The 19,569-nt window shown below is 37.2% G+C and overlaps 1 protein-coding gene across 1 annotated transcript in view; it reads right to left on the minus strand.

Moving 5' to 3' along the window:
- NFX1 (nuclear transcription factor, X-box binding 1) overlaps window positions 1-19,569 on the minus strand; it is a gene marked incomplete at its 5' end in the record, with an annotated part of 35,889 nt that overhangs the window by 2,897 nt on the left and 13,423 nt on the right. Inside the window, 11 exons of the mRNA XM_015826805.1 lie at window positions 2,538-2,639; window positions 3,905-4,050; window positions 7,240-7,306; window positions 9,778-9,876; window positions 10,025-10,066; window positions 10,526-10,627; window positions 11,637-11,710; window positions 14,784-15,014; window positions 15,740-15,819; window positions 17,625-17,744; window positions 18,553-18,661. Of these exons, the coding sequence (XP_015682291.1) occupies window positions 2,538-2,639; window positions 3,905-4,050; window positions 7,240-7,306; window positions 9,778-9,876; window positions 10,025-10,066; window positions 10,526-10,627; window positions 11,637-11,710; window positions 14,784-15,014; window positions 15,740-15,819; window positions 17,625-17,744; window positions 18,553-18,661 (1,172 nt within the window). The remainder of the gene's footprint in view (window positions 1-2,537; window positions 2,640-3,904; window positions 4,051-7,239; window positions 7,307-9,777; window positions 9,877-10,024; window positions 10,067-10,525; window positions 10,628-11,636; window positions 11,711-14,783; window positions 15,015-15,739; window positions 15,820-17,624; window positions 17,745-18,552; window positions 18,662-19,569) is intronic.

Consider the following 19,569-nt stretch of genomic DNA (forward strand, 5'->3'; position numbering starts at 1 on the left):
CGGTCTGGCATAAATCCGAAATTCTAAAATTTTAAATTGGGTATAATTTTATATTATTATAGTGGGTTTTAGGACAGGACAAATAATTTAATTAGTTTTTAATATTTTTAAATATTATGGTATCGCTGTTTTATTAATGTGCCTGTTCACCGCCCTGAGTCCCGCAAGGGAGAAGGGCGGTATATAAATCAAATAAATTAAATTGAATGTCAGGGGTGTCAAACTGCTGGCCCACGGGCCGGTTTCATCATAACGGAGCCGCGCCCACCCCATTGCCGCAATGGCGAAAAAGCTCCGATGTTGTGCAACGTCATGTGACGTCGCGAGTTTGACATGTCTGCTCTATTATATCATGAAAAATCTCAGTGTTTGATTAGGAGTGTTTATCAACAGTTCAGTCTGGTCGTACTTCTCTTCTCCTTCTTCCAGTATCGTCTGAGTAGTATAATCAGTTTTATTCAACGTTGTGGTTACTAGTTGGTTATCCACATTATCACAGTTTTCAATACCTCGTGTTTGCAAATCATTTCCTGTTGCTTTTGGCATTACAAGTATTTTAATTAAAGTCATTCTTTGGTCGTCAAAGTTCTCAATGAGTTGTACGTAGGATTGTGTAATGTCCTCTTCTGTGTTGATTTGTTCCTCTTCTGTTGTTTTTTGACTTATGGAGTAGTCACCTGGAGTCTGGAAATCAGTTTGAAGTTTTGGGGCAAGGGCTTTTATTCTGGAATTCATTTGCTCAGTAGCTTCAAAAAAAATTTCCAGTATAAGTTTATAGTTAAGTTGTGGGTGAGGTTCCTCCATCTCATTAAATTGTGTGTGTTGTTGCATACAGGCCTCTTTGAAGTTGATCTGTTCCTCCTCTATTATTCCTTGGCCTATAAGTTGATCAGTTAAAATTTGAGGTTCAATTTGTAGTTCTGGAATATCATCTTTGGTATTCATCCTAGAGTTCATTTGCTCCGTAACCTCCAAGATTTTTTCCAATATAAGCTTATAGTTAAGCTGTGGGTAAAATTCCTCCATTTCAATGGTGAAATAATCTTTTAGTCTTTTAGTGGAGGCTATGTTTACTAACAATCAGCCAATATCCACCTCCACAGTTTCTAGTAGACTGTTTCACCACCCAGCTGTTTCAAATCCTTTATCTTTTCCCTTTTATAATAATTTGAAAGTCAAACCCAGCCTCAAAATCAAACAGGAAATACAATTGCAGTGTCAGCTTTCGTCACAAGATGTCCCCAGTAGGCTGTAAAATCTTTTTTCCAGATTCCAATACAGTTTTATCCAGTTAGGAAAGTAAAAAAAAAAAAAACAATATTCCCCAGCTTAATAAACAGAGTAATAAAGAGTAGAGTAATAAAGTTCTATATTAGGAATTTTTTCAGGACCCCAGAGTATCCAAAAATAAAAATAGTAAAAATTAATTATTTTTTCTTTGTTTCCAGAGCTCTTTTTCCTCAGTAAACAGACGCCGCTCTCTCAAAGTAGGGAAATAATTCCAAAAGCTTTTCACAGGGAGATAGTTAGGGTAAAGAGAGGGAAGGAAGGGTCTCACCCGGATCTTCCACGGTGGTTCTTTATGCTTAGATGTTCTTCTGACTTTCGGCTGGTGCGGCTAAATGATTGTCCATGTTAATGGCCGATCTTTTCTCCGTCGGCCCCAAGGAGCTGCCTTGGACCGCGGAAGGAGCTGCCGCCCTTCCGCGATTGATGAGAGTCCTCCTCATTGGTAGTCGCCCCTCCAGGGCGACTTTCGACCCTGTTAAGGGTCTACTGGTGAAGGGAAACTGGCCGGCAAAGAGACGACTCTCTCCGCAAGACTGCCAGCGCCACGATCCGGAACCGGAAGTCCCATTATCCATTTCTTTTGTTCTCATTCATTCATGTAGCTTTTCATTATTCCTTTTGTTCCACCATTTATCACCCCCATCACCACTGTTTGCCTCCTCTTCTCAAAATGGCATCCACAAAAGAAGGAAAGCCATCCTTTGTGTTACAGAAATATCTGATCAAAATAAATGTGAGGATAAGGTGAAAAGAAGATACCACAATGAACCTTCTTCAAGTTTTCTGCTTTGAGAAATAGATCCTTCCAACTTTCTATTTTGCCTTTTAATTAATTGAGAATCCTGAGGCTCTTCCACTTATATATTATACAAATGTAAATGATAACCATAACAATAAAAATACAACATGCTATGAAATTCTAAATTTCTTTTGATGAAAATTCTTATGATGAAAATACAGCCTGACTCTTAATTTTCATCTTCTGGTTCAAACTTGGCTTTTTACTATGCCGGCTTAGTTATAATAAAGTTTCAAATGTAGTCTCAAATGATTGATGATGAGAAAAAAAATCTGTGGAAAAAACACTTTTTACACTAGCATTATGGTCATCTTTTTTCTTTCTTATTGGAATGAATTGGATACCTATTAGGCAAGTTACCGATGAATACATTTATGCCTAATCTCAGATAAACTATCACTAAAAATATATTACATCAACCCAGATATTTAAAAGAAATGATACTTACTTTTCTGATTGTTTGTGATGAGGAATAGGTGGGGGAGGCCTGGTCTGCTTCTCCTTCGTAAGTACTGATGTCAGAGTAACTGTTGGACAAACTGATTTCCCTCTACAGATTAAAAAAAAAACACGAAACAGTTACTTTTCTGCATGCTTATATGCAGTACCTATTCATCTACTTGCATTTGTATGCTTTCGAACTGCTAGATGGGTAGGAGCTGGGACAAGTGTTGGGAGCTCACTCCGTCTCGCAGTGCTTGGGTCTCGAACTCCCGAGCTATAAACTTTTAACAGTCTAAGACTTAGTGTCCTAACCACTGAGCCACCATGTCTCCCTTGTCTACAGAAAGAAAACCTTACTATTAAAGAGCTTTGTTATATGATGCCCTAAACCAGTGGTGGCGAATTTATGGCACGCGTGCCAGAGGTGGCACTCGGAGCCCTCTCTGTGGGCACATGTGCTGTTGCCCCAGCCTCACCTGCCCCCACGACCCCCTCACCAGCAGCTCCCCTGGAGGAGAGTCGCTCCCGAGCGTGGCCCACACGGAGCAGCGCAGTCAAGGACATGACAGCCAAGCAGCATAGACAGTTGATGCTACGGGGCGTGGGCAGAGGGTGTGGTCACCATGGCGCTGCTGGGCTGCCTGGGCGATCTGCGGTGGGCCCTCGAGGCGGTGAGTGGCCCTGCAGGCAGGTGGGGTAGGGGCGGAACAGGGGTGGGGCAGGGGGTGGAGCGGGGCCAGTTTTGGGGCACTTGGTCTCTAAAAGGTTCGCCATCACTGCCCTAAACTACCCTTCTTATTGCATTACTGTGACTCCTATTTTGAATTACAGGAATTTTGTAGATATGGGGATAAGCATTTTTTTATAGCTCTCTGGAGTAAATAGATTTTCAGGTTAGATTAATGCTTTCATTAAATCACCCAATTTGCTAGGAGTTAAAAAACTACACTCATGCCATATAGGAGTATTAGTGACAAACATCATATATCTTTAGGTATATAAACCAGCTTTTCTTTAAAAAAAAAACCCTGACATCTTTGGACTACAGAGACTCAGGAGAATGACCCTATGTAATTCATGATATTTATGTGGATTATTATTTTGTTTCAAATTATGTTTTAATCAAATTATTACAATGTTCCTGTATATAAGAGAAACTATTTAATCAAGGACATTTTCAATGAAGAAGTGATCATGGGAATACATCTTTCCTAAACACAAATATATTAAATTCCTCACACACAAATACTTAAAATGTTTGCACAATATGAATGTAAAATCAAATTGGTTCAAAAACAGAACATAAAAATTACATCATTTATTGGAAGATGGTAAATTTGCCATTTATAACAAGAAAACAGAACAACATACTTGACCGCACTGATAACAACATTGCGCTTTGGTTCGTTATCATAGCTCACACTCTCAATGCCGTAAACCTGAGCAAGTTCGTGGATGATTCGACGGTGTTCTCGGTTCATGGGTGGAAAACAATGACTCTTCTTTGTGTGCTTGCTCTGCATTGGCGAGATATAATATTTTGATTAAGTTTGGAGAAGACTGAGCCATACCATCAATGTTTGCTTTGTGCATGAATTGGGCAATGATTTTAAGTGTAGCCAATTCCTTGGGGTAACTATTTACTGAACAAAAAAATATCTCTGATTAAGTCTCAGATGATTTTTTTAATTTGTATTATATCCATTTTATATATTTATATACATTTTATGAAATCAAGAAATATGATATCACTTTTATATAAGAAACTTGAGCCCTGAAATCAGAAGGATTCAAGTTTTTTATTTTAAAAGCAACCTCAATTCCTATAATGAACATTCTTGTGGTGGTCTTTGTATATTAACTGGTTTGAAGTTTATAATTCATTAATTCTGCTTTACTTGTTTGTCTTACAGTTCCATATCTCTGAACCCGTAGGTGAATTACGATACATTTTATTATTTAACATCTATATTCCTCCTCAGCTGCTCATGTCCCACACTGAATGACATATGGAACATCTGAATTCTCTATTCTGAAGGAGCACATTGCTCCTGCAAATCTCAAATGAAGCCAAACAACAAATCTTTACTTGCTATTATTGTGATTTAATAGCATCCTTCCTTGTTATGAGGGAATATTCCTCCTCGAAGTTCCAAAGAGTTTGGAATAAACTAAGGAGTTGGAAACTATTCCAAATGACAGCTAAACGTGATTTTTATATATGGAATAATTCTGTCATGGGCAGTTGTGACAAAGAGCTCACCAACTGAAAACGGAATGATTGAAAAGCATTTTTAATGGTTTTATCTGATTTGACATGCATTGTAATTTCCTTTCTATTCGCAGATGTTTCGATAATGACCATATTCTAGTGATCATCAGACTGTTAGTTTGCGGCCCTGACCATAACCAGAGATTCTTGATTCATATTATTAGTCTTCAAGTTATGAATGCAATGGAGCTTGCCAATTCCATTTGTAACTTGATTCGTTGGAGTGAATCACGTACCTGGAACGAGATCATTCCGTTTTTATTTGCTAATCGAATGCACGGGTCGCACATAAGGTATCTCAGGATGGGAAAGGCCATGGGGGACCTAGTGATGGAACAGGCCATCTGCTTAAGACCACCCAAAGCTTCCCCCGGCCCACTGAGACCCATGCAATTGCTTCCCCACCATCCTGCTGTGCTGGGTTATTTACCTTGTGAGGATCTGTCTCCTCTCTGCCACTGTTTCTTCGTTGATTTCTCTTCCAGCATCCAATTGACTTGCAAACGGTTTTCACGAAGTGAGAATGAAATGTTCTGGGCACCATGATTTCACTCAGGCCGCAAGATCACGGCACCCAGAAGCTTCCAGTCTCCGTGTAAAACGTTTGCAAGCTGACAGGACTCTTTGAGGCAGCAAAATGGTGCTGCCTCAAAGCGTCCTATCAGCTTGCAAATGCTTTTTGCATGCCGAGAGTGAAATGTCCTGGTCGCTGTGATCTTGTGGCCTGAAGACCTGCAAGATCACAGCGCCCAGAAGCTTCCAGTCTCCACGCAAAAAGTTTGCAAACCGACGGGACTCTTTGAAGCAGTGCGATTTCACTGCCTCAAAGAATCACGTTGGCTTGCAAACTTTTTGTGCAGAGACTGGAAGATCAGACAGCCCAAAGCATTTCACTCTTGGCGTGAAAAGCATTTGCAAGCCGACAGGACACTTTGAGGCAGTGTGATTTCAAACTTTTTACGTGGAGACTGGAAGCTTCAGGGCACTATGATCTTGTGGCCTGAAATCCCGTGAGATCACAGTGCCCAAAACAATTCACTCTTGGCACGTGAAAAGCATTTGCAAGCCAATCGGATGCTAGAAGAGAAATCGTCAAAGAAACTGCAGCAGAAATGAGACAGCTTCACAAGGTAAGTGATCCGGAGCAGAAAGATGGGAGAAGGAAAGCAATTGTGGGGGCAATAGGCAGGGTGAATGTGCCTCTGTGGTCATTCATAAGGGCGAACGACTGCCGTGGTGCTGCAACATTTGTAATTTTGGGATTATGTCATAAACACTGGGGCGCTTATTGCGTAACTTCCAATGGGTGCTAAGTGAACTGTCGTAACTCAGGAATTACCTGTAGTTAATGATTTCAAATAAATAAAATAGGAAGTCTATTGCTCATTACAAAAACTGGACTCAAAGCAAAACTTCAAATTTTAGTTTAATCAAGAATGTCACACACAAAAAAAGTTATGAAAAACTGTAAGGTATATAGAGCTTCATGTTGCAGTATTTCTTGAGGCAGCAATCTTGAGAAATAAAAATTATGAAATACTTCTAAAAAAGCAGCAGCTTAAAAAAATGTGAAAAAAATTGCCCAAATCATGAAAGGAAACATTTCCTCTTCCTTCTGGCACTTTATTTTGCCTTTTCTTTCCAAAGATTCTCTTGATAGGTTTAATATTTTAATTCAGTGACACTATCACGCCATTCTCTTCCTACTCTTCTATGCTCCTACTCCTACATACTGGAAAGAACAAATAGATTGCTCCCTAATGACCAAATTCTCTCAGTGTTTTCCAGAGGATTAGGGAGGGTCCTTTTTGCAACACTTCCTCTACCTCCATTCTTTCTGTGGCTGAGATCTCTCTTTTAGGACAGTTGTCTCACTTGCAGCACTTCCTGCTGTCTCCCAAGGTTATTCTGAGAGCCCATTACACCTTATTCCATTTCTAATTATTTACTTAGTGCAGAGATTGACTAAATATGCTGGGCTGCAACCAACAAAATTAGAAAGCAGATTCAATGGTACTACTTTACAGGAACATCTTTATCCATGCCATAGGATATTCTTCTCTTCTGTCTTTTTTTTTTAACTTACCTTGTTGCAAACATTTAATTATATTACTTTTATCTAAATACTGCAGAAAGCCAAATGATGAAAATTCTGTGTTTTCCCCCCAGCTCACAGGATATCAACTACAATTTCTAGGAATATGACAAAATTTGTGCAACTGCCACTGCAATCTGTCACAAGATGGTTTAGATTATGATAGTATATTTAACTGTCCATGGTAAACATGTTGACTGTGTTACTGTCTGTTCCCTAAAAAATGTAATCTATAGCACTGGATTTAATTGCTTTCTGCCTATATTACTGTATTGGTTTTGATACAAGATTTAAGACTCTTATGTACTTGGAAATGAAAATGTTTTCTACATTACCAACCTTATTGACTGCTTCTATAAGAACTTTCATTTCTTTCTCAACTTCACTGACAAACTTTAAATCTTTTCTGCAGCAGAAAAGAAATAATAATTAGGACAAGAACAACAATTCTGTAACTAATTTTTTTTTCTTTCAACCTAACTTAAGCTACCCCCACCCCCAGCATAAACTGGGTATATCATCAAAGGTTTCCGATTTCCCATGAATTTCATTTTGTTTCTTAGAGAAGGAAATTTATTCGGGTTTTTAAACTCTGAGATTGTAATTCCATATATTTAAAAAATAATGTTTTTAAAAATGAAAGTATAGCATCCCCAAACCTGTGAAGATATAATAGGAAAAATTATCCTTTTGATATTTTATAATTGTTACAAGCTGATCAACAATTTACAATGTCTTTTCTAATGTTGAATACACTTATGCACTGTGGACTGTGCATGTATGTCACCCATAGACTGTCACAAGGAGACTGTAACCCTGCTCCATTCTGTTGTTTGTAGGTCTAGAAACATAGCAGCATCAAAGCCTTCAAAGCTATCTTATCAAGTGCTAGTTTGTGATCTATTTCTTGACTGTTGATTTTTATTGTTCATAGTTGCTCCTAAAAGTGAAATATGATCCACCACTTCAGAATATTTATTGTTAAATTTAAGACTGGTTTTATACCTGTTGCTTGGTCTTTTTAATAAGAGTAAGATAACTTTATCTTAATGCCTTAGTTTTTTTTAAATTGTGCTCCTTGATTTTCATTTGCTAGAACTAGAACTTCAAAATCATTTGAATTCTCAGCTATAAAGAAACATTGTCAGTGTAGCACCGGTTATTGATGCTTCCTACAGTTTCAAACCAGCTTCATTTAAAATATATTCAACATTTAGGAAGAATAAATAATGGGATTATATATGTCTCAGTCTCTCTTTTTCATCAACCTGGGGTTTTACCATGCTCTATCTAGACTGGTTTCCTGGTCTGTGTATAGCTTTTGCACGAGGGCAATGAGATTTCTGGACTTCCTATTTTTCTAAGTATGGTCCACACAATCAAAAGCCTTTCTATAATCAATGGAACACATACTGCCTCTTTCTGGTATTTTTTTTCCTAGGCAGTTGGGATGATCTTTACACCTTTGGTGATTTTGTTGGGATTATATACTCCTGGCCTACATTCTTAGCATTCTTTGCTTATTCCTCCCTGGAATACCCTATCACTACAGGTAATCCTTGTTTAGCAAATGCCTTATACAGCAGCCACAATTATGATGATGATGAAAAAGTAACTTTGAAATCAATCTTCACATTTACAACCTTTGTAGGTCTGTAAGCTGAAGTAAGACATAAGCAGTTGCAGCTTCACCTAGAGACTTCGCTTAACAACCAAATTGCTGGTCCCAATTGTATTAGCTAAACAAAGACTACCTGTACCACAGCAGGACCTGCAGGAGACAATGGTGTATGGACTGTAAAGATATAACAGAATAACAACCAGCAGACTTTTTGTGACTGCAGGCCAAATTATTTCTCACAGCAGAACTTTTGATTCAAATGCATGTTATATGAACCATAAATAAAATAGTAGGAATAATATAAATGGCAACAGAAATATATAGACAGGAGTATCTCTGAGAAGATGGGTGGGTTAGAAATAGGAATTATAAACAGATAAATATCTGATCCGTTTCTGTCTAGCCTCAAGTACAAAATAAGAAATAAATATATTTCCATTAAACCAAATTTAGATACTGGAAGAGAACTGACTGAAAAGAAAGCAAGTAAAAAAGAAAAAAAAGCAAGTACAGAAAAATTCCCAACTGCATTGTCCAAATGTCCCTCAGCCACGCTTTTCCATGCAACAGGGGAAACCATCTCTTAGCATTGGTCATCGTATATACTTTTGACTCTGAAAATTCCTCCAACTTTAATAGAAACTTTCTTAGAAAAACAATGGTTACAAAAACTGATGGAGCTAGCAGAGATGGCTAAACTGATTGTACTGATTAAAGAAAAAAATACGAAGACTTTTATTGCCAAGTGGAAACCGCTTCTAGATTTTGTGCTTGAGGTGGAAAAAAATGAAATTTGATTGTGGGCTTTACCAATGAGATAGATTTGATGTTATTGAAATGGCTAGTTTATATTATTTTGTAAAAGTAAAAAGTTGAGGTTTGAAGTTGATACTCTATTGCACCAAAAGAAGTCGGAAGTCAATACCTTCCCCCCCTTTTTTCCCTCCCTTACCTCACTTCTCCACTCCCTTTTCCCTTCCCCATCTTTCCCGCTATTTACTTTGTATTTTGATTTATCGTATATTATACACTAATAAAACTTTTTTTTTTTAAAAAAAGAAAAACATTCAAAGAAATTTCCGAATCATGTGCAGGGAAAAGGTCACACACCAAGACAAATAAAAAAAACCTCCTCTAGTAGCAAAACAATTCAAATAATTGTCAGATTTTAATATCTTCACAAAGGTCAACACAATGCCTGATTATGTGAGAAAAATTACGTGACACAGAAACCTATGAAAAATAATGGTGCATACCTTCCATCCTCTTTCAACACATCACTGTACTTGGGTGCAGAGACACGAACATTGAATGGATCAGAACTGTCATCTATGTGAAGAGCCTCAGCAAACCGTCTAATAATAAATAAATATTTAATGTTACCCAATCTAGCAATAGCCAAATCCCAAATTTTAATTTACTGTAGGAGGTTATCTATTTCCTTCCAGTCACATACACATCACATAGTTTATTGCATCAGAATCAATAAAGCAATTTATCTACCTGTTTCTTTCAAGAGCCAAGCATTCTTCATCACACTGCAACCTAAATGAACAATGAACACAGACATATGAGAAATGTTTATTTGAAAGTGCTATTGCATTTATGCACAAAGAAAGAATCTTTCACACAACAGGAACTTAAATTTATCATGTCTGGCCCAGCACTATGCCAGACAGGAATGCAATTGACAATCTCAAGTTAGCAACAATAATGGATTAAACAGAACTGGAATATTACAAAATAAGTTCTGCAGGCATGCCTCCAAGCCAAAATTGCTATTTAAGAATCACATTTAATTACTTTATTACCTGTCTATCTTTCCATTTCAAATATTGATATAACCATTTCAATTATACATAATGAAACAAAATCAGTTAAAACATATCAATAAGTTGCATCCACCAACTTCAATGTAACTAATATGTACTCTAGCAAGCAACATAAAAGCCAAACTCCAACTGAATTTTAAAAGTCTTCCTCCACTGATTCATGATTTAGTACCTGGTTTGCTTCATTTCTTTTTTGGTAATCAATCTGCTTATCTCTACTGAATCTCCAAGTTGTGGATCTGTTAACTTAGAGGCAATTGATATTGCAGCTATTCTGCAAAAAAAAAATAAATGAAGAGAATATTTTATGAAACATAAACAATTCTTTAAAAGAAGCTACAAAAATTTACTATGTGTGCTAAGGGCAAAGGCAGAATGTACACTGAAATTTCAGAAATCTTTGCCATTTTGGACAGAATTATTGTTTCAATCACAGGCAGGGGAATAATATAGCCTATGAATGCAACTTTGGCATCAATTCTGCAAACTGAAAAACTCAAACTAATATCTAATACATGCACTTGTGATCTTACTTTTTTAAACAGGTTTTAAGGTTAGATTTCAAGAATATCAGAACTTTTCATTGAAATTGTAATTTAAAAATTAGATAACGCTCCCCCTTATATTTAGTCAACTATTCAAAAATTTGTTATTGAGCTCATACAAAGATATGTAAAGTGATGTTCTCTGGCTGGCTCTCAGTTAATCCAGACTGAGTCCCTAGTTATACATCTGCTGAGTTAACGAAATTTCATTTTGATGTATGCCGATTGGTATACTTTCAAAGTGACAATAAAGTTATTATTATTATTAACAGCATTTGCCAGTAAAATTAATTTATTCTTTCACCTGTGCCCCACACACATACACAAACACACACCCTTTTATGAGAAATGAGTGATGGGAATTCCACACACACACACACACACGAATAATATAAATTTTAAATATTAGCAACTTCACACAGAGCCAAAATTATTTCTGGCACTAGAAACACCAGTCTGCTGCTGTACAATGTTAAATATCTCCCAGGAGATGTGCATGTGCATGCAGTATATATTACACAGCCATCCAATTTGGAGCGAGAAAAATCATTATAGACATGTTCAATGTGAACCAAGGGAGTAAAATTAGTTGAGCAGGAGTACTATCTATGACAGCTAGATTAATTGGTACTATATGAATACATTCAGAAGGAAATGAAATTACAGCTGCACAGGATTTTTTTATTCTTCTGCTTCTATGCAATTAAAAAAAATGCAGTAGTCATTGCCTCAACAGACCTATGATATGTACTTGCTGCTTCTGAGCAAATCATAGATTCTTTTTTTCTTCCACACTCACACTGAAGTTCAACCTATAATATCAGAAAAACAGTAATTAGTATCACAGAAATTTAACATCTTAATTGCTAAGCAGCAACAAAGGGCACATTTATTGACCGGAACGAAATGGACTCTTTTGTTAATTTCAAGACAGCTTAGTTTTCCTATGTCATAATTATGACACTAAACAATTCTGATTATTTGCTAAAATTTATATTGAGTGGACTAGAGGAATTTTAAGGCAAAATCTATAACAATGTTATGCATCTTAATCATCTTGCAATGAGAAAGACTCAACAAACTGCATTATCAAAAGTGCTGGGACAGCTATATCCAGAGACCTGTACTTTGGAGAGTGCTTCAGGCCTCTCTACTCTCAGATTCTTTTTAACACATACATGAAACCAATGAGGAAAGCCAAAGCAAGGGTTTACCCATCAGGAATATTGTAGTAATATCCAACTATATATCATGGTGCCAGGCCAAACAGGTTCTATAGTAGACTTACTAACTGTGTTCCTAGAAGCCATTAGAGTCTGAATCAGAAAGTAGGGACTGAGACTTAATCCCTTCAAGACAGAGGATCTTTGTGGTTATGGCTAAACAATATTATTTTATTTATTTTATTTTTATTTATTAAATTTGTTTGATGTTCATCTTGCTGCAAGGTGACTCTGGGAGGCTTACAACAGTAAAAGCAATAAAACCATACAGACACTTATATCTAACTACAATAGAAATACAAATTCCGGGAGATCATTTTTGATTGCCCCATTCAGAGGTAGTTCGCAACTGAGTCTTCCTCAATTCATTCAAAACCTTATAAAGCCATGGATTGGGTTATTTATGGGAACATATTCTCACATATTCATCTACCTATTCAATCAGATTGAAAAAAGTAAAAAAAAAAACCAGGTAGTGTTTGAAAACGCTGGCAAATCAGGTTTAGTAATTGGCATTTTTTATCACCACTCCCTACTTTGAAATTCCCTTCCCACAAAGATCTGATCTGTTTCTTGACAGGAAGAGGGCATGGTGTGACTGAACAGCTGAATTTGGTGGGTGCATGTTTATATACATTTTATTTTGTATAATTTTGATACTGATTTGGTTTATTTAATGGGTAGATTTATACATTCTTTTTTTGATTTATTTGCTTTTTTGCTTTTGCTTAGTGATATTTTTGATACAGTTAGCCACCAGAGGCTTTGGAAATGGACAGTATATAAAGAAAATAAACTATGGAAAAGGTAGCCTAGGTAGTTTGGATGTCAACTTTCTTAGGCTATCTTAGATCATTTTGTCAGTTTAAGCCCAATATCAATCTACTTCAATATAATATAAATTAAATAAAATATTAAGAAATATTAGGATGAAGGGAAAACTTCAATGAGATTTGAGCAATTAGTTTAGCATCTCTTTTAGATAAATAAACAATACAATTTGGAACCTTGAAATACAGTGAGGGAAAAAGTTATTTGATCCCCTGCTGATTTTGTACGTTTGCCCACTGACAAAGAAATGATCAGTCTATAATTGTAATGGTAGGTTTATTTTAACAGTGAGAGACAAAATAACAACAACAAAAATCCAGAAAAACACATTTCAATAAAGTTATAAATTGATTTGCATTTTAATGAGTGAAATAAGTATTTGACCCCTTCGCAAAACATGATTTAGTAGTTGGTGGCAAAACCCTTGTTGGCAGTCACAGAGGTCAGACATTTCCTGTAGTTGGCCACCAGGTTTGCACACATCTCAGGAGGGATTTTGTCTCACTCCTCTTTGCAGATCCTCTCCAAGTCATTAAGGTTTTGAGGCTGATGTTTGGCAGCTCGAACTTTCAGCTCCCTCCAGATTTTCTATGGGATTAAGGTCTAGAGACTGGCTAGGCCCCTCCAGGACCTTAATGTGCTTCTTCTTGAGCCATTCCTTTGTCGCCTTGGCCGTGTGAATACTCATCCATGACCCATTTTCAATGCCTTGGCTGAGGGAAGGAGGTTCTCATCCAAGATTTGATGGTACATGGCCCCATCCATTGTCCCTTTGATGCACTGAAATTGTCCTGTCCCCTTAGCAGAAAAACACCCCCAAAGTATGTTTCCACCTCCATGTTTGACAGTGGGGATGGTGTTCTTGGAGTCATAGGCAGCATTCCTTCTCCTCCAAACACAGCGAGTTGAGTTGATGACAAAGAGCTTGATTTTGGTCTCATCTGACCACAACACTTTCACCCAGTTCTCCTCTGATTCATTCAGATATTCATTGGTAAACTTCAGACGGGCGTGTACATGTGCTTTCTTGAGCAGGGGGACCTTGCGGGTACTCCAGGATTTCAGTCCTTCACGGTGTAGCGTGTTACCAATTGTTTTCTTGGTAACTATGGTCCCAGCCGTCTTGAGATCATTGACAAGATTCTCCCATGTAGTTCTGGGCTGATTCCTCACCGTCCTCATGATCATTGAAACTCCATGAGGTGAGATCTTGCATGGAGCTCCAGACTGAGGAGGATTGACAAGTTATTTTGTGTTTCTTCCATTTGCGAATAATTGCACCAACTGTTGTCAGCCTTGTGTAGGTCTACAATCTTGTCCCTGACATCCTTGGACAACTCTTTGATCTTGGCCATGGTGGAAAGTTTGGAATCTGATTGACTGCTTCTGTAGACAGGTGTCTTTTATACAGGTAACAAGCCTAGATTAGGAGCACTCCCTTTAAGAGAGTGCTCCTAATCTCAGCTCGTTACCTGTATAAAAGACACCTGGGAGCCAGAAATCTTGCTGATTGATAGGAGATCAAATACTTATTTCACTCATTAAAATGCAAATCAATTTATAATTTTATTGAAATGCGTTTTTCTGGATTTTTGTTGTTGTTATTCTGTCTCTCACTGATAAAATAAATCTACCATTACAATTATAGACTAATCGTTTCTTTGTCAGTGGGCAAATGTACAAAATCAGCAGGGGATTCAATCATTTTTCCCTCACTGTACATACAGCAAATATTTCAACAAAAAATGTAACAAAGCAGTATTTATCTGAAATACTGTACTAAAGTGGCATCTGTGCTTGAGAGGTGTAATGAATTGTCACAGCTACCTACCTTTGAACGGCAAGAAGTTGTAGGACAAGGTAAAGATGGATGGCATGGAGACATACATGGATGATTACAGTGAAGTCTAAGAATAGTGCATGGCTGTCTGCACTCTTCATCTATGAGGCACTCCCCCTTGTGACAGATCCTTTTACATTTGTGCATTCCACATTTTAACATTCGATCACAGCAAAGACCACAAGAAATATCAGTGAGGTAACAAGGAATATTGCTCCGTAACTGAATTAGGAAAAAAAAAAGCAAAGAGATAGATGCCACCTAAATTAGAAAGGAAGTAGTTTAACATGCTTATTTAAAAAGGAGATAAACCATTTCTGTCAACTTGACTGAAATCTATCTAGCAGTCATTATGGAAGCATATATACCCAAACCAAGGTTGCTGAATCAGTTCATAACAAACTATTTGAAATTTCAGATTACTTTTTTGTAGCGAGATATGCTGCAGTAAGATAAACTCATCTATTTTTTCTTTTCTTTTCTTCTTTTTTTTTATTAAATCAAAGATAACAATAAAATAAACCTATCTAAAAAGTTTACTGCAGAGCTGCACAGAGTTGTTTTTGTGTATCGCAAGAAGAAGTAGGGCAATGAATGCTATGTTTGGGGAAAGTGAAAATTTATCACATTTGTAGCTGTGGTTTCATTGACTATTTGAGACTATATTAGGTTTAGGTTTTAATTGTACAGCCAATTAAATACATTCAAAAATGGAGTTTTGATTGTTTATACCTGAAATATTAATTATAGCTCATCTAAAAATTAACTATTAAATATTTTACTTTCATCATTACTTAGGTTTTATAAATTGTACAATTTTCAGGAAGAAATTAGGAATGAAAAACTTGCCTGAAAATTTTCTCTCCGTATCATAAGGCATATATTAGAAAAAAGGAAAAAATAATAAAATTTATCCCTAACAAAGGTAAAATACAATATTCACTTACTTCATGCCTTCCCATACACCATTTCTGAACAAGGTATGTACATGGTGGACATTTCTCTTCACTATGACAGGAATGATATACTATATATACAGAAAAAGGAAAAATAAACACAGGAATGCTTTCCAATAACACCTAATGCATTTTACTATATTATTTCAGCATTTTATTTCCCTATTCTACTATTGAAGTATGAGTGTAAGCCAATTTTATGTTTGAATTTACTGTATAAAAAACTTCATGAACGTATGAAGTTGCAATCCCATCCAAACTGTGTTTCTTTTTTAATTAAGTCAGCAACCATTCTACCATTTGAAAAATACTCAGAAAACCTTTACAACAATAACCTTCATAAAGCTAAACAAGCATGTCCAAGTATCCAAGTGTAAGTATAACAAATTAGCCATAATGTACACATTATCTGTCAGGTATTAAAGAAAAATAAAAACATTCAGAACCATATGGATCCTAAAAACAAAACAAAACTGAAAATCTGTCACACTTGATCTTGATCCAAAAAGCAAAGGATGGCAGTCCTTTATTAGCAAATAAAATCTAAACTGGGGTTTCAGAACAGGCTTAATTTCTCTATTGGAAATTGTGGTTTTGTTTTCAATTAGAACATGTTCTGTGGCTTCTCCAAAAGAAACTAGTTCGAAAAGGCACTTCCACTTTTCTATCAACAGTTCTTGAATTTCTAGTAAAACATCTAACACAATGCCCTTATCTAGCCCAGGGCTTTTCAACCTTTTCACCCATTGTACCATTTTTAGGATACGGCAACATCCGAGTACCACCAGTAGCCTAAAAAGGTGTCAAAAACATGATGACCCCCCCCCCAAAAAGGAAAAAAGTGATAAAGTACAGGTAGTCCTCAACTTACAACAGTTCGCTTAGTGACTGTTCGAAATTACATTGGCACTGAAAAAAGTGCCCCCCAAGCCACTGCCGAGCAAGACACCTGCCTGCCCGCCCGGCGGCGCTCTTCCTCCTGTCCGAGGTTTTCATTACTGTGAGCATTTCTGTTGAGGATTGGCAGCTGGGGTGGGGTGGGAGGTGTTTGGTTTTTATTCGCCCCCGTCTGCTGGGTGGTTGCAGCAGGTTTTGGTCACTTCACATGACCCTGGGACACTGACCGTCATAAATATGAATCAGTTGCCAAGCATCTGAATGTAAATCACAAGACTCTGGAGATGCTGCAACATTCCAGCTGATCGGCGCTTCTTCTGCAGGGCTGTCAGGGCTCAGCAGAAGCGCCAGGATCAGTGCCGCTTTCCAGCTGATTGGTGCTTCTTCAGGGCTCAGCAGAAGCACCAGGATCAGCGCCAAGCTCCAGCTAGAGCCTGGCACTTCCACTGACCCGAGAGCCCCGAAGAAGTGTTGATCTTGGCGCTTCCACTGAGCCCTGACAGCCCTGCAGCTCCAGCCATCTCTCGCTCAGGCTTGTGCGGTGCTGCCACCAGTTCAGCTCATTCCCCTCCCCCACTACCACTTTTCTAGGATGGTCGCGTACCACCTGCCAGGTGCCAATGTACCACAGGTGGTACCCGTACCACTGGTTGAAAAGCCCTGATCTAGCCTAATCAAATTGCACTGATTTGTTCAATAATCTGTGATAAGACTTGAGCAGCTGAAATTAAACTACTGGATATGACATTCACACAGAGATGAAAATGGGGTTTAGAAAGTAATAGAAGCTTTCTGCTAGCAGAATGACAGCACTGGTTATACATTGTGATTTCAAAGGCAATTTCAATTTCAACAATCCTAGAATGTTACTCTAATATTTCTGAAATAATCTGATTAAATTATTTTGTTCCCTACACCACACATATGAAAATGTTTTGCACCTTTAGCAAATAAAAAACACTTTAAATGTATACTTTACCTGGATGATCACATTCATGAGGCCTAGTACATGATTTTTTACATTCTGGTGGTCGAGTACCACAAGGTACTGGGGGATAAATCACTGATTCACCACAATAACAAGTTAATTCCTCAAAACCTAGAGAAAAACAAAGGTAAAATAAATTATTTCTCAATATTAATAGGGATATGTAGTATAGATAGTCCTTGATAAAAGAGCCCAAAATTTCTGTTAAGTGAGACATTTGTTAAGTGAGTTTTGCCCCATTTTATGACATTTCTTGCCACAATTGTTAAACGAATCAATGAAGTTGTTAAGTTAGTAAGCTGTTTGTTAAGTGAATCTGGCTTCCCCATTGATTTTGCTTGTCAGAAGATCACAAATGATGATCACTCGACCCCAGGACACAGCAACCATCATAAATATGAACCAGTTGCCAAGCATCTGAATTTTGATCACATGACCATGGGGATGCTACAAAGGTTGTAACTGAAAAACAATCATAAGTTACTTTATTCAGTGCCATTGTAACTTTGAATGCTCACTAAATGAACTGTTGTAAGTCGAGGACTACCTATACTTCTGATGTGGTGCCGTGGTGGCGCAGTGGTTACAATGCAGTATTGCAGGCTAACTCTCCCCATTGCCAGGAGTTTGATCTTGACTGGCTCAAGGTTGACTCAGCCTTCCACCCTTCTGACATCGATAAAATGAGGACCCAGACTGTTGGGAGCAATATGCTGGCAATATGCTTATAAACCGCTTAGAGAGTACTATAATACAAACTATAAATAGCAGGCACCTAAACATAAATAGATGCCTAAAGCAAATGCCACAGGGCTTAGTCACTAACCTTCATTGGATTATGCATAAAGTACTAAATCATCAAAAGTGTGTTATTCTAAAATAAACTGACAACCTACAGACAATCATGATGACTGCTTACTGGTCTGCCAACACTTTTGACAATTGCCACGGTGACAAGGTTCCTCACATCTGTGGATACCACAATTCAGTTTACGTCCACAAATCAAAGAGCACTTGTGCTCCTTATCCTAAAAAAAAATAAAAATAAAAATAAATTACATGATCAGGAACTAAAAAATGATTAATAATTAGAAGTGTTCATTAGACATATAAATTCTAAATAAGTATCCGGTCAAAAGCATTGGCACATACCTGTCTTCTCCCAATAATGATAGTTAAAAAGTAGTATTTTATAATGAAAATTTGGAATAATATACTGAGATTTTTTTATCCTTTCAAAATAAATTTCTAGCACTACAAGCACATTGTTTTACCCAGTATCAAAAGGGAAAAATCAAGTGCCAGAAAGCCTTTATATAAAAACTTCAACACTTTGAGGAAGCCTTCTTTAGCTATCACGTCCTTCATATCAGAAGATGCAAACTGTGGAACAGGGATACTTTAATACACACAGAAAGAGATGTAACATATACAATCCTTCAGACTGGTAAGGATTGCCAGAGCCCGAATTGGATTTTCAATGGGAATGCACTCTCAAGAACAAGATGAATCTTGCACAGACTCATTTTCAATGTATTAATCTTAATACTGACCATTACAACAAGGGACAGATTATGGAAGAAATCTTTAGGTGGGTTAGACGTGTGTATTAAACCTAATTTGGGGCAATATTCTGTTACAGCAATTGAAAAATATTAACCAAGCCATTATATAAATAGACCAGAACTGCATTTCTATACTGGGTGGCATTTCCAATACCAAAATGCTGAAGAGAGAGAACAAAGCAGTCAATCACTTACGGTAAAAAGTTTGTAATTTTTTATTGATAGTCACCCAAATTTGCCTTAACTGGAATTTAATCTGAGTCAGAACGTGATTATCTATAGTATACCTCATTAACCTGGCTTTTTTCAGTTTGTGAATGTTAAGCATATGAATCAAGATTGGTGTGATTACCATATGTTTGCTTGATCAC

This window comes from Protobothrops mucrosquamatus, unplaced genomic scaffold (genome assembly GCF_001527695.2).
Source record: "Protobothrops mucrosquamatus isolate PMUCROS unplaced genomic scaffold, P.Mucros_1.0 scaffold3308, whole genome shotgun sequence".
Lineage (NCBI taxonomy): Eukaryota > Metazoa > Chordata > Lepidosauria > Squamata > Viperidae > Protobothrops > Protobothrops mucrosquamatus.